General features: G+C 39.1%; 1 protein-coding gene across 4 annotated transcripts in view; it reads right to left on the reverse strand.

The window, feature by feature from the left end:
• The window catches only part of Nrx-1 (neurexin 1), a 381802-nt gene that overhangs the window by 117055 nt on the left and 247842 nt on the right, over nt 1-16905 (reverse strand). For 3 of the 4 annotated variants that reach the window (XM_076433096.1, XM_076433095.1, XM_076433097.1), the window contains one exon: nt 9619-9690. The exons of the other annotated variant lie outside the window; for it this stretch is intronic. In XM_076433096.1, the coding sequence (XP_076289211.1) occupies nt 9619-9690 (72 nt within the window). The remainder of the gene's footprint in view (nt 1-9618; nt 9691-16905) is intronic. 4 annotated transcript variants of the gene reach the window in all.

The raw sequence follows: 16905 nt of genomic DNA on the forward strand, positions 1-16905 counted from the left end.
AGATTTTTATCGTCGGTTTACCGTTGATGTTTAGAGAAGAAGATTAAATCTTATACGGAATGGTGGCTCGTTCCTCGGATGCTTTTAAGGGAACACCGTTTTAGTATCGCCTTGTAGGTGCACCGGCGTTCCCATGCGCCGAAATTTCTCCTATAATTTCGTATATTATATCGGTCGCGTCGTTACCGAGCGTTTGTTAAATATTCATGTAACGTTTCCAGCGAATACCCATCGAGCAATCTATACGGGGGGATTCTGGGACGTTCGCCGCTCGAATATCCGCACGACATTATAGGGAAAACATGTCTCGCGATGCGCGCACGGGTTGCACGTAGCGTGTTGGCAGTATTATATAGTTGGTCGTCATTATTGCGCGAACGGAAATGGTATCTTTTGCCTAAGACGTTCCCATCCTGATGGGAAATTCCGCAGGGAACACCGTGGTACCCTATTCAGACAATCGTTATATCGCTGCACTCCGACAGCTGAACCTTCTGTTAACCGAACGAACTTTCTAACGGAGTGTTTGATCCTACGAATTCTAATCATAGCAATTGGATTCGGCGAGTTTGAATATTTTGAGTACCTACAGCAGTGTTTCTCAACCTTTTGTGGTTGACGGCACACTAAAAATATCTGGAATTATTTGCCACACACCTGAATATAAAAAATGTAAAAGTTGTATGATACAAAAAAAAAACAAAATATTTAATTACAATATTTATTCAATGAGAGGACTGAGCCTGTTTTCTTGAACAAATTAAATCAAAACGAGGTTCCGAAGTCGCCAGAAAAGTTCGCATTTTGGACTTGATTTCTGTCAATGCTGAAAATCCAAATGCACAGAACAATGAAGATGCAAAAGGCAGAAGAATTTTAATAGCTTTCAGGCTAATTTTTGACAGGAAGCCAAAACTCATCCAAATTTTTTTCAAAGAATTATCTGTCAAAAACCCTTGCGACACATTTGACAATCTTTCGTGGCACACAGGTCGAGAACACTGACCTACAGTCATCCGTCTCTTATTTTTTCAAATTCGTCCTTTGGCCGCAAAGTGACACACTGGTAGAAAAACAATTTGATGAAGAAACGAACGATTGACTCGAATAAAATCAGAATAATTTAATTGGTGGAAGCGAAAGGAGAGAGTTTAAATTTATCATAGTGGATGCTGTAGGTAGATTATTTTTATTTCGCATAACGATTTGGAGTCTAGTAATTAAGGATATAATTACTGTGATATATTAAGGACATTCGAGATTTGATCAATTTTCCCGACGCACTTCGATCTCACGATATCTCACCTTAATAAGAAATCGAATCTCGAGCTCAGCTCTGATTCGCTGTGCCGTTTGCTTCAAAATCTCCGTTGCTAATTCATACTGACATCTTTCAGGATCCAATGTACATCCTATCTAACCCAATCTCACGGTTCTCCAAGATGGAAACGGTTAATCATGACAACTGACAGTACTTCGTACCTATCGACGCGTTTTCCTCTGGTGAAATTTCCAAATCAAGCAGTAGAATGAACTGATTTATTTATCCAATAATTCATACCTTCAAAAATTCATCGAAAAACTATGATCGTTTAAATATGAGTTGTTTTCAAAGATTTTTTAAACAAAAATTACTGGAGGTATCAAGAATGTGTACCAAGAGCATACAGTATTTTTTCTGCACTAAACTATTGAACCCAATCCACAGTTAGGTGTACATTGGTCTGGAGTAATCGATGGATAGTCCAAACGAAAATGCTGTGGCGACGTTTGGCCGGTTGCACAGCGGAAAGGGTATCGATAAAAACCGATCGAACCGGAAGAGCACTTCGGCGAAGGAAAGCCAACGTTTCCGGGCAGGAAACTTTGAATGGAGATTAATTTCTTCGGCTATGAAAGACGCCGCGCTGCCGCCGGGGGTCTGACAGTAACCGATTCGCTAAGGGATCGCGGGGAATGCGGTTTCGGCTCCTCGGAAACCGTCGCGTCGCGTCTCGTCGGATAGAACGCGGGTGTGTACACCCAACTAGAAGCGGGTTGTCCAACCTAACCTTGGCTTCCAGCACGTACCATCCCTTGCGTTTCTTTTCCTAACAACGTAACCAACTTACGACCCGGGCCAGCATCGCTTGAATCTCCCACGAGTTGCGCAACTACCTGGCCACGTCGCGTCGTCGTCTCAAGTGAAACTGATCTCGACCTATGCAGCTTCTGTCTATGTTGCAGGGCTGAGGATGCACTAATCGATACGCTGCTGTTCCGTTTTTTTACGAGTCTCCGAAGCAAGCGCGACAGTTATTATTTATAGTTATTATTTATTATTATATTATTTAGACATTTATTATTTGAAATAAGTTCTTCAACTGAGGATGTTGATCCGAGATGATATGTCATCAGCAGAAGTAGATTTTTATAGTAAAACAAGAATTGTCAATTGCAATTTACAGGAGATATATATGAACGTTTATTTTGAAAGTGGCCTAAGTCCAATTTCGAGGAGAATCAAGCTAGCAATTTTAATATTTACATTTCCATGTTATCTTTTCATTCTGAAGCAAATTGTAACTAATATATTTAAAATCGCAAAGGTTTTGTAAAAAGGAAATTAGCTGGTTAGTAGAGTGATACAAATTTTTATTTTGAAAGTGGCCCAAGTCCATTTTCGAGAAGAATCAAGCTAGCAATTTGAATATTTACATTTCTACGTTATCTTTTTATTCTGAAGCAAATTGTAACTAATATATTTAAAATCGCAAAGGTTTCGTAAAAAGGAAATTAGCTGGTTAGTAGAGTGATACAAATTTTTATTTTGAAAGTGGCCCAAGTCCATTTGTCAATTGTTTGATAAACCATAAATTCTTAGTATCAAGACATTCGTTTTACCGAATGACTGAGATTTGGGCGTCGTAGAAATGTCATTAAAGAAAACTAATTTACTGTTTGTCCCCCAAGATTATTGTAATGTTATCAAGAAGTGCCGCAAAGGTGATAACTTTATTTTAAATGAAATGAAACGAAAGGATTTCTCATATCCACAAGATTTTTGGAGGATGCAATTTTTACTAATTTTCTAGTATTAATTTTCCTCAAACATTTATGACAGTGGCAAAATCTGTGTTAATATACAATAGTAAATACTTGTTTATTTTTTATTTAATATTCCTTCCCTTCTATATTTGTCAGAAATATTTTCCATAATTCCACTGATTCTCATTCCCCGTGCACAACTTTTCCAGTAACGTAAAAACTGTTTATTGCTGATGACAAAAGTTTCAGACGATATTCAAGTAATTAACTGCGTGGGCTGAAGCACCGAGAAGCTGCAATAAATTGCATCGGTTATCTAACCTTTTCAAAGGTCCGCAAAAGGGCAGATGGTGACTCTCGCGCTTCGACTCCTATACAATGCAACCCTTTGTGTAGATTTCAATGTGTTCGCCGGTACTCATGCCGCTCATGCGTTCGCCTAAAGCTGTCGAAGGAAAGTTCGCCCCCAGTTGTGTAGAACCACGAGTTGCCCCTTGCAACTTGCAAGTTTGAAGCATGATGCGCAACGTTATAAGTCGATGTGCAAGACCGCAAGGAACTATGTCACGGCCCATAACCTGCTCTTTTGTTAAAAGTGTTCCGCCCGTGGCGAACGAAACGTATCTTCCTCCTCTGACATACACGAATTCGCTTTAATGCCGACCGATGGCTGGATTTCTTAAGAGAAAGGATCAATCTCGATCTTTTCCCAATTATTTCAACAATGCCGAACTTATGCAATTCTTCAGTGACGAAGAAAGGTAACCGAAATAGATTTAAAATATATAATTATAACTAATCATTGAAACTATAAAGATGCTTCTATTAGATATTATTCGATAAGTTTCCTTATCCAAGCACCTATTATAAGAAAAATGATGAAAAATCTAAACAAGTTCAGTCTGATAATTGTTATAAAATAATGTATATCCGACACGTTTTATATTCTGTACGGTTAGTGTTAATAATCTTTCATTATATAATAAGATAGAGAAGTAAATGAATGTATTCATCATGAAAAATCTGTTTTATAACTCGAGGCTACTCTGGCCGGCAGTTAATTTCATACTAACACAATAATGGTTATAACAAACATAAAAGATCGCGCCCCTTTCATAAAGTAAATGGTTCATAAATAACTTATGAGAGAAGTACTCACCCAACACGCTGATAATACCTTATTCCTGTACTATTCCTGGCATGTGCTAAATGGAGAACCCGCGTAGATCAACCATATATATTCGAGGAGTAAAGTATAATAGCACAGTGTTAATTAAAATGGAATCAACCGTTCCGGATTATACTGCAGACTATTTTTAACGTAGCGCAAAGCATTCGTCAAAGCACTGTTTAAACTAGTTGTCTAAATTCAATTTTTGATCAAACTATTTCTTAAAAACTGTTATTATTTGTTCGACTACTATGATTTATTGTCACTATAGAATCACTATTTCTTCTACAAACAATATATTTATACTTCTGTCGTCGATGACGATGCGAAATCAAATATTTCAAGTCATTTGGTATACTTACCGATCGTCTTATTCATGGAAAATTAGATTCAATAGTAATTATTCATTATGCTCGAAGACTATTTAAATTAATGTAATTAATTAATGTGAATTAATGTAATATACACCCACAAACTTTAGTTAGACATGCCACTGTATTTTTATCGTTTCGCTGTGTTTGAAGTATTTTTGAAAAATTCATTCTGAACATTGTGTTCAAACGTGCGCGAGGAGATTCAATTCTCGAATATAAGTGGAAGAAAACGAATAACATTTTTTTCGATTGACGCTTCGTTTTCGAGAGAATCGAGTTTGAGCATTCAGTGGGTACGTGGCTGGCGCGTCTGATCATGGCGAACCAATTCTACTTGTTGCGAATACCACGCGAGTCCGTCGAACTTCCAGACCCGTTTTTTCTTTAAAAACATAGTGTCACATACTATAAAACAATATATCATATTAATCAACACAAACGCATAGAATCCTGAATCTAGTCATCACCACCACACTCCCGTCCCCGCATCATTCAGCGCTTCGATACTTTCCCCGGCAAGTTTCCCCAGTACAGTAAATGTTCTATAGATGCGAAAATTTTTGTACGATAGATGCGAAAAAAATATCCCCCAACTTACAATTAGTAATCTGATCTCGGCTCGGTATATCGGTGTGAACCACTACTAACGCGACGCGGAGAGTCGCAGTTCAAACGGCCGTGCGTCGTTACAATGTAACACCAATATTTAATCTTCTTTATTTTTCATTATTTTTTTGTGGAACTTTCAGCAACATATTCCTGGCATTTTTCTAATGCAAAATGATACCAAACACGATTGAATTTCAACTGTATTTAGTGGTTTAATCGATGATGAGAGTTTCGAACGCAAGGAAGGACAGCGCATCATTCAGAAAGAGACATGGACAGTTGCTCTTTACACGCGCTGTCCTTCTCTACGTTCGGCTCGGCCTTCGACCTGCTCAAAAACTAGGTACCCATATGCGATAGATGCGAAGAAATACCTCCGAGGTCTTCGCGTCTATAGAAATTTACTGTATCCCACGCAACTTCCGGTGGTTTATCGCGAAGGGGAAACGGAAAGATCGAAACAAAGAACCCAGCTAATTAGCGATCTCGTCGGAAAACGAATTTTCGCGGTAGTCGGCAACGAAGAAGATGGCCGAGGATCGTTCTCGCACTGCCAGCTGCCGGCGAGCGGAAGGCATCGTCGGGTTCGTTGCACCCCGGAAGTTGGCATGCCGCGCCGGTAGCCGAGTAATCGAGAAATATATATTCAAAGTTATTTCGTGTTTTCTTACCCAGAGCCCCACCGTGCCGCAGCTGCGCAAGAGTTACGATATTGGTGTCGCGGTTAGGCGAGGCGGTGGTACACCTCGAGAGCTCCGTAGACGAGAATTTAGAGAGAGCTTATTCGCGAGGTGAGAGAAACAAAAGGGATGGCGTACGACTCTGTTATTTTGTGTACGTATGTGTGCGACCGTGTATGTATAAAACCACGTGTATATATATAAAACCTCGTGTGTGTTTGTGTGTATATATATGTTTGTACGTATACGGAAAACCCGAAATGTGTGTACGTGGTCGCCACGTGTACATATGGTGAAACGATAGTGAGACGAGAGCTGAACTGATCCTGTTAGCGGATACGCTGGCCTGGAAGTCCAAAATTTTCTTTGATGTTCTCGCGCTGGTCGCCGATGCACGGATAACCTTATGCACTCCTCCCTTTGCCGGAAAACTATGATGACACAGAGACGCTTTTCTTTTTTTCTTTTTGTTTTTCTGTCGACCCGCGTCGAGCACAGAGCCTTGTCCTCGTGAAAATGATTTTAATGCGAGCCCCAATGGGACCACGAGATCTGCGAACAAGGTCCTTCGTAGCTGTGTTTGATCGCTCGACCGTGGAAGTTGCATGTTCGGCGGATGTGCGACCGTGAAAATGTGTGCGATGAGAATTGCCTGTGTTTTATAGTTCTAGAGCCTGTTCCCTCTGAGAGATGGCTGATTTTGATGCGTTTTGAGCTGTTTGGCGAGGTAGTGGATGTATTGTGAGAATTTGTATGAATGGCGAGCAGACTTTGTCCTTTGTCTGCGATCTTTGTGCAGATTTTGTCGTGAATTTATTGTGGTTGGTACTTCAGAGAGCCTGGCTTCTAATTAGACTATTTTTTCCTGTACAATGAGGAAGGTCTTTGTTCTAATGCAATGTCCAACAAACTTTTGTTTGGCACAATGAACTGATTGAGTTGCGTATATGAAAACCAGTTAGATAGTAGCTTGGAAAATTGATACAAGTACATACACTGATTCTTTTGTACAATTCGGATTTTTAGATGTTTTGTGTACTTCGGGATTAAAAAACTTCTGACAATTATGCTTTGTTATTATATCGTTTCAGTAAACTTGCTAAAATTTGCTCTTTCTCTAGTTGTACAATGATCCTATATGATCGTCTACTGTAGCATCTCACTTTGATTTTATGAAAGTATACTTTATGTAATCAATAAATTTACTAATCCTTATGCGAAGGAGAATTTTATAAAACATTGATAACATGTTCAGCACTCAATAAGCGAGCCTAATGTTGTCCATATGGCCAAAAGGTATTCGAATTCAGACAAAGTATTTCCTTTAGTACTTAGTACGAATTTTGAAACATAAAAACCTGATAATTCCGATCATTCAGCGATAGATCAATCCAACTTGAACCCATTTCCTTGTATGTATCTAATTTTCTTATCTGCCAATACAATTCGCTAAAAAATCTGTGGATCTTTGTACAAAATAAGAATTTTCTATAATAATTGCAAGTGGCAGGAGCCAATCAGAAATGTATAATATTTCTTTCTCTCAAATCTTCTACTCAATATCCAAATCTATATAGTATCTCAACAATTAGCAATTTAAGAATATTGACAAAGCGAATAAGGGATGATCTAATGTCTTTTAAAGGATAGAGTAGCGAGTGTAATGCAATTGGTATTCGAACGTCTCTGTTTCAGCATCGTTTTCAAGAGCAAGTATAAAGATCGTCGTTAATGAAGAAGAGCCGTCACGATGACGGGCCGCGTGTTTGCGTCGCGTTCCATGAGAACGCAGCCGTTTTCGTCCTGAAAGAACAATTAGACGTAGATTTTGTTGCGACAACATGCAGGCGGTGCGATTCGTTCCGTTCCTCTTTCCTCATGCATTTCAGTGCTCGAGCTAAAGGCAATTGTCAGACGTTCATTAGTCGCTCATTCCACGAGGCACAGAAGATGATTCGATGAAATGAGTTTCTAGCCGATTGGGATTCGTTGTTCCCTTTTTCCCTCCGCCCCTCCCCCACGTAACTCCGCGAACATAGCGTCGTTAGCGACGCGGTTAATTAGTTATCATGAAACGATCCTTCACGCGAGCAATTGACTCGTCTCAAAGGTATTCAGATCTTCGGAAAAAACGTTTCTCCGTGATCTGCACGGTTTCTTTTCTGTTTTTTCTTAATCGTTAGAGTTATCTCGATTGGAAAATTTGGAAATTTTCATCGTGGTTTTCAGAAGAAGACGATTTTTGATTCGTGGTGATATCGACTCGCGAGAATCTAAAGAGCACGACGAGCATTCCGATGATTATAGAGATGACATTGATGATTGTGTTGAGATGAGTGACAGTGATGACAATACCGAGAGGAGCGAAGATTATTGCGTGCATGTGCAGTGACCAGTGGTGTACCTATAGAGGCTAGCTTTAAGATCGTGAGCAAGATCCCCACGCGTGAACTATATACAAATCGTGACAGACTTCCTAACCATTCACAAGAAAGCTGGCGGTGAAACGTGGGAAAATCGGCACTGTGTGATGTCGCATAGTTGTGTTGTAATTCGTTCTTGACCACGCTTTTATTTTTAAGCCGGAAAAAATCTATCTCCCATCGACGACTCGAAAGTTGGCTCCAGAAATGATCAAAGTATCGTAAACGGGAAACATTTAACTAAAATATTGAGAATACCGACTTCTATTTTTACTTCAAATTCTGACTTTAAAGTATAGGACGCGCTTTAGAAATTAATTCTTTTGCTAGAGTCTATATGTGAATATTTACTTGAAACTTTAACTTGAAGATATTAGATGATTTAAAAATTCATCCGTTCATTGTATCTCATACGTATATATAATTTGAAATTATTGCAAACCATCCTTTTGATATCTGATTTTAATGGAAAAATGAAAATCGACTCGGAAGTTCCGCCCCATAACTCCGCGCGGTAATGCAGGACAATTACCGGGTCGGCGAGCGTTAAAAAAGGAGGCACTAGAGAGGAGAGAAGATCCTTCCCACGAAATCCCATCAGGCTGGGTAACAGCGTGGGGGTGGACGACGGCTCGTCCTGTTTGATCATTCAAACCATCGATGAGCGGGGGCGGATCGCGTCGCGTAATCGAAAAACTGGATGGCAGTTCGAGAACTCATCCCGAAACTTTTCGCCGCGGTGCCGATTTTCCCTCGTTCCCGTCGCGCCTCGCGCGTATCTTTCGACAAAGATAAAGAAAAGAAATCAAAAGAGGAACAGAAAGGGATAGATAGAGAGAGAGAGAGAGATGGAGAGAGAGAGAAAAGTAGAGAGAACAGAAAAAAAAGTAAAAAGTCGGAGAGAAAGAGAGTGAGAGAGAGACAGCAGGGTAAGTGAGTGGTACGAGAAGAAAAGTTGGTGCTCTGGTGATCGCTCCTCGCTAAAAAGCTAAGTTTCGCGTGAAAGTTAGCCAATTATATATATATAAGTTATATATATATAAATATATTCTATATATATAAAATGTGCACACACAAAACACGTGACATACGTATTATATATATAGAATAATTATACAAGTGCGATAATCAAGTGGCCGGGCCAATCAGCGAGAAAGAGAGCAACGTTTAAAAACGGGCACGAGCTCTCTGTTGCGCTTCATTCAATCGCTCGCAAATTTCTTGCTATATTTTCCATTTTCAATTTTCTATTCTTTACTTTTCTTTTGTTATCTTTTTTTCTTTTTGTTGGCTCGTTCTTTTGAAAGCTTTTTTTTTTGATACTGAAAGCTTACCAAGTGGGACTCTGGGCTGGTGAAGGTAACCACGGCGCCGTGTAGTCGCCTCGCGTTTATAGTCGCAGCAGCCTTCGAAACAACCGTTGTGTGGGTCCAATAGCGTGTGTCGGCCCGATTTTCGACCACGATCACGAGCACGAGGCCGCGCAATAGACAGCAACATTGAGAACTTGATTTTAGAAATTTTATCTTCAAATCACCATTCTCGCGAGGGTCGTCCGATCGACGAGCTACTTTTCTTCCCGTCGCGCGTCGCGTCGTGTCTCGGGTTTTTCTATATTTTTTTTTTTTTTCGTTCGACTATCGTTCGTTTCTATCAGCTAGTCTGATTCTGCTTTCTTTTTTCTTTTTTGCCGTCCGGTCTCTGGAATTTTGTTGCTTCCGCTTTGCGCTTCGAGGGTACAAGCTTTGGTTAGAGAGGGTGGGATCTGCGAGTCGGCGCGATTAAAAGAATGTTAGAGGTATAGTTAATGAGAAAGGGGTGCTGAGAGTTGTTACGTGGAGAACTCGGTCGCGGAGGGAACGCTTTACTTTGCGATATGTCTGATGCTTGCCTGTAAAAAAGGGTTAATTAGTTATCCTCGTATTGGCTGGCATCTGCTCACCGCGAAACTGAAAATCCTAGAAGACAGTGATTAGGTCTACAGGCTCAAAATTACGGACAGAAAAATTTATTTCAGATCGCAGCTACAGCAAAGTTCTCGATGTATGATTATTTTCATGTCGGTTCTCTCAATATTTCCATAGAAAGAACACACACAAATTTGGACAAGAAATTGTATAGAATATTCACAAAGATCGTACATACGTGATGTGAAAAATGGTTTTCAGGTTGTACAATACCTTTTTGGTAAAATAATGCCAGTAAATCGATGCCTACTTAATTGAAGAATTACTTGTGGTTATTTCGATTGTCGGAATACACTTGATTGTCCTAAAACTTTGACGCACAGAGATTTTTGACAAAAGGTATTGAATACTACTCATAGAGATTATAGGGGATGTTAAAAATAGTGCCGAGGGTGGACAATATTAATAAAATAATTTAATTTTCTGGTGCAAAATAATGCGAAGGCAATCTTAATTGGACTCTAAGTTAACCATGACGCGACCTCTGTATCGTCGAGAATTGTTCAACTGCCTCGCACTGTTGCGTGGAGCAGGTTAGCATGGGGGACTAATTTGAGAATGTTTCGAACCAGACTATTATTCTTCGAATTATAGTCGGCAATGGGACCGAGAGAAGAGAGACAGAGAGAGAGAGGAATTTGACGATTCATGATGTCTCGAATTTATTAGTGCGATTATTTCCATGCGCGAGTACCGGTTTGATTATCGACCGACATTCACGCTGCTCTACAATGGTGCGCGATGTCTGACATATGTATGTCGAGTGACGAATAAATTATCGTGAGTTTATGGTAGCGGACCAATCGTATTACTCTCTGGTGGACGCTGGGTCATTAAATTTGCCACAAACGTTGTTTCTTAATGAACGGGGCCACGAAATTTCTTAACACTCTAATCTCACCGTTCTAATGTAATTGTTCACCGCATTTTTCGTTTGGAAATCTGAATTACAATAAAAGACTAATGATTCTTATTCAAAATATGAACACGTCACAACAGCACACGAAACGCGTACTAAATCGAATCGCATTTTATTCGTCGATGACTGTAAAAAAATCACTGCGCACTAATTAGAAGCAAATTATGCAGTAATTACTGCCGCGAAGCGTTTTAACATTATCATGTTAATACAACGACGACAATTTTAATGCTCATTGTGCTGCACGTATGCATATTATAATGCAGCATTGCGTCCGTGATTATATTAGCCGCCGACGTTATATGTCGGCTCGAAAAATATTGACTAAATATATTTTGCGCAGCGCTGCTGCTGATCGATAAATTAAAGTAATATACTTCGGAGAGATGCCACTGAATTATACGAGATGACAGGAAATTATCGCTTACCCAATACATAATTTAGAACGTCTGAAAATAATCCTCTTTCATGAATGAATGAAATAATATTCCAAAAGGCTCATCTAGTGCTCGAAAGATCATTATAGAGAAGCGCCTGTCGATGAATTTTAATGTACAGGGTGTATAAAAGTAATGGTCATCCGTCGTAGGGGTGAATTGGACCTCTGGATCGGTGGACATTTGTAAAGGGAACTTGCCGCAAAATTGTTTATAACCAGGAAAATTGTTGTTAAAGCTTGTTTTTACATCAATACCTTCTACCCATTGAGAAGAGAAAAAGTTTGAAAGGAGCCACATGATAACTTTAATAATTGTAAGATAGGTTTAGTGTGAAATTTCGTTTGTCTCGAGGCACGCACACGATCATGTTCTGTCTCATCGACACGGTCGGGTGGACTGTAGTAGAAAGCTTTTGTCTATACGTATAATTCTACACAGTCAAAAATTTTGCAATAACTTTAACAGTTCATAAATCTCAATAACTATTTGTTTGCGACATGTGGTTCCTTTCAAACTTTTTCTTTTCTGGATGAGTGGAAGGTGTTGATGGAAAAAACAACAATTTTACCAACAATTGTCTTTATTATAAACAATTTTCTCTTACAAATTTTCTCTTACAAATGTCCACCGATCCAGAGGTGTAGATGTGACCATTAATTTTGATACATCCTGTACACTTTTAATTTTGCCAATCGAAATTGTTTTCGCCCGTTCTCAAATTTGCGATCGCATAAATCAAAAGAACGGCGTATTGCGAATAGAACACTGGGAAAGATCAATGTTCGTCAATCATCGATGAAACCGGGGTCGGGCCGGGGTCGACCCGAGGCCGGGAGATAAATCAAAAAGGCTGGGTCGCATTAAAACGCCGCGGTACGACGAATATATTGGCGGTCGGGCAGCGGGGCGCATTATACGCCTCGAAATCGAATTACCGCGTAAAATAATACACGGGCCCCCGGTAACGAATCGATGTGATCGATAATTTGCGAATTTCGTGCGTGCATACCAGGTTCCGCGAGAATCGGCAACTCGGTCCTCGACAATGGAACCGAATCATAAACCCAGTATCCCGGCGCCGGCATTAAAGTGAATTAATGTTTCGACGAGATTGCTCCGTAATGTAAGCGCTCCGCGCTCTCGTGAGCGCTTCTGCCCGTTCGGCAGGAATTAAATAGCGGATCAAAAAATAATAGTGACGAGGTCCGCGGATTCGGATCCAGGATAATGGAGCAGTTCGGGGACAGAGAAAAACAATAGTTAATTTAGAGACCCAGCTCCGACGATCGAATCGACTGTTCTGCTCTGAAAACAGCATATTCGAGCATGGCGAATGTTAGCCCATTTCGTACCCATATTTACGGACCGGAAAAATGAATAATGCGTATTTTGCGATTTATTTGATACGTAGGGTATCAATTCCGGCGAAATTACGCGTTTTAGGAAACTTAGGGTGAGAGGAAAATTGATTTCAAGCACGGCAAAATGTTTATTAATATTTTCGAAGTGTGTCAGAATATCGGTTTATAAATCATTTCTGGAATTGCATGTTTTATGGAAGCTAGAATAACAGGGAAATTGTTTCAAGCTATATGGATTTTATCAGTATTTTCAAAATGTACTGTGACGTTGATTTTTCGGGAGAAATAGGAACTTTATGAAAACAAGTATTATACCAGAGAAAAATTCGTTTGGAAGACTATTCAATTTATTAACACCCTCCAAATGCACCGCGACGTCAACGCTTGGCGTGAAATAGAATTTTATGGAAACTGGTTCGAGAGAAAAATGGATTTCAACCACTATAAAAATTATTGTTTTCCAAACGCATTCTAACGTCGGATCTTGAAGTGAAATGCGATTTTTATGAATAATCTATGATATTAAAAATATTTTTCTCAACCTCGAGAAAAATCCTCGAGAATAGAATAGAATAGAATAGAAATTTTTCTGAAGTATCTACTCCAACTAAAAAAGTAAGGAAACGGTCGAATGCACAGTTAGTCAAGGTCACAGCAGAGTAAATAAAAAAATATAAACGCCCACAATAAAATATATACAAGACCACCAGAGAGGTGAGCGTGAAAATAGTGAAAAAAACATGTATTCGTGCACGCAGCAGTGGTTGGTCTTTTTATTAGACTATAATGGGCGTTTTTTTTTCTGTCCGGTCAATATAAATGGCGATAATGCATGGGATTCACGGTCGTTTTTATCGTATCCAGAACGCTAGAATTTATTATCTACCGTGGACCACACACCAGTGAAATTCATTTTCATGTACCTATTTAACGGAAAACGCTCGCGGCGCTGTTAATCATTTTATTCGATTGACTTGTTATCTATTCCGATTTGGTCCTCGTTTCACGCAATATCCATCAGAACTAATACATGAAACTGAATTGTTAGAAAAATTCAATTTCACGAATATCGAAGTTTTTGATGAACATATCAATATTCTTTTAAATATGAAATACATATAATTCACCTAGCTTTGTTACTGAAACATTTTTATTAAAATATAGCTGATAGACAAATAAGAGCCGAACCTTCCAATAAATGCATTTTTAACCAGGCTTCTACGTTTCCTATCGATAACCGAAATATAAGAATATATAAGTAATCACCAGTGTTAAGAGTCAATGGTGCAACGAGTCCTGCTGAAAACTATTCTTCATGTTTCATGCATCCAGCCTAATTATCTATTCAATCGAGACACACCGTTTGCAAAGTTTCGCATACATCGAAATTCTATTTCACCATCCGCCGGATTATCCGTAATGTCTCCCGGCAAGGACAGAGGAAGCCGTGTAAGAAATTGCTGTTGATTCTGTAGTCCTCTTCGGGCAATAAGGTCCCATTGCGAATGAATTAGCGTCATCAAGATAGCGAAGTCACTTCAGAGTGAATTCCAGCGACCAATTTAGCTAGCTACATTGTCGAGCACGTCCCCGGCGAATAAATCCTCCGAGATTCTCTTTCGGATAACTTTCACTTGGTCTTTTAGAAGATTTTATACGATACTTCTGTTAGATAAGTTTAACTAGGTAAGTCGTCGAAACGACCCTGCTATTCTATTCCATGAAAGAGATAGCGACCCTTCAGTTTTGAACCATTAAAAATTACGTCATCGACGTCACTGCCTGGATCACGATAGCAACGGTTACAGCATTTGCTATAGAGATACTTCCAAGATCTTCCCCCCAAAAAATTGCAGGGATTATAAAAAGGACTTTAGCATTTTCGAAAAAATGCGTCGACTTTATAAATCAAGGATCTAGAAATAAATCGTAGTGTTTACAAAACAATTGTTGGTAATTATTGCGAACAGGTCTGCGTCCTCCGATTTTGTGGAAATTTAAATATGTTATACATTTCGACATTTTGAACAACTTTTTCCTTTTCCAGTATAGGGGGGCAGTATTGCTAATACTGTAATTGAATTTTTTGTATTCTTGCTCCTAGAGTAGTCTTTCAAAACTGAAAGCTCACCCTATACATATATGTATGACCAGAGTAAGGCCCTGTTTTCTCTCTCACCTCCACAGCGTCTAAGTGTAAACAAACGCCGCGCTGGGACAGGCTTACGTTGCCACGGAGCGTGCAAGAATACGAAAAATTCAATACAGTATTAGCGATAGTTTTGTGTAAATATCTGGAAAACTAAAAGCGACCCCCCTATATTGGAAAAGGAAAAAGTTGTTCAAAATATGTTGCTGTATAACATATTAAAATTTCATCAAAATCGGAGGACGCAGACCTGTTGGCAATAATTACCCAATTGTTTTCGACATCTCTGATTTCAATTCGTATTTAACGTGGCCGTGTCATAGGGCAGTAAAATAAATATTTCTCGCGAAACCCGAGCCGAATTGAAATTAAATATTGGGGAAAAGCTTCTGTTTTTGTTTATCGCGGCGCGCTGCAAATACAAATAAATTGTGGGAATGCGTTTGATAAAAAATCGGACGATCGAGGGCTAATTACGAGAATTTTGTTTGAGAGCGGTGACATCTGTTCGCGTATATTTGCTGATACAAAATACCTAACTATTTTCTGCTGCATTTGATAAACGAAAAATCAACAGGCAGAGAATCTAACTCCGTGTGCATCCGCGTAACTCTTTGATGAGATGAAAGTACAATATTTTCTCGCAACTGTAAATTCCTTTAATAATCGAGGAAAAGCTTCCCCGCCGGGTTTCAGACGCAAGAAACCACGAGTTCTTGTATACCGATCCAAAATCTCGCAAGATTCCTGGCGAAAAATTGCAAAGTTCGATGAAGCGGGGATGCTGCAAAAGTACAACAGCGAGGCAGACGCTTGCAAGTTTCTTAGCAAGCGCCGTGTTCGTGCATCTTCTTGAGGTATTAAGGACCGCGTCATAAATATGAAAGTGCACGCATCCAGCTGGAATATCCACAAAACTTTCCTCCGACACCTGTGTAACTTCATTACGCGCGCGGGGCCCCATCAATTCTCCCACGGAATTAGCGAATTTCTTCTACGGACTAATTCTACTGAGAAAATAAAAATCAGCATCGCAACAGGAACTTCGTAATTTACCCAACAATTCGTTCGCGACAAAATGTTCGTTTAATTAATCTTCTATACTTAACGTCTTTCTAACAGTGCAGAGTTCATAATCATAAATATACAATTCAATTATTCAATTCTGAAATTATATAATAGATAAGACAGAATGCATTGACTCAAAATGTACAGCTATTTCAGAAATACATATGAAGATGAACACATATAGATTTGTGCTTAAAAAGTATCATTCAGCAATTTATTTTATTTTTCCGATTCGCCGAATATCAAATTGGTGTGAACTATATATTTAGTTTGAACGGTATTTTACGGTTTCAATGATTAGAACTTGTTTGTAGATCGTAATTTCCTAAAAAAGGAGAAAACTTATAACTGGATTGCGGATCTTTATGCAAAATAAAAAATATTTGCATTGATTGCTGGACACACGAGCCAAATGAGAATTGTATTCTTCTTTTAATTATCCTATTAAGCTGAAAGCAATACATTGATGTCCTTAAATATTTTTAACATGTCCACTGCTTTAAATTGTACGTAATCATTTTTGTCATAAATGCATAAAATCCGCAGTCTACTTATAACTATTGTATGCCTGTATGTTTTCCAATAGCTGTACATTAACAAGACCAAAATTGAATTTTATTTCGGTTATAGGAAATTATTGACATACATTTTTACCAGAATCTGTTCAGAATTTTCATCACGAGTCGCACACGATATTGTAAGGCAAGGTGTTAACGA

The sequence above is a fragment of the Lasioglossum baleicum genome, chromosome 11 (genome assembly GCF_051020765.1).
Source record: "Lasioglossum baleicum chromosome 11, iyLasBale1, whole genome shotgun sequence".
Lineage (NCBI taxonomy): Eukaryota > Metazoa > Arthropoda > Insecta > Hymenoptera > Halictidae > Lasioglossum > Lasioglossum baleicum.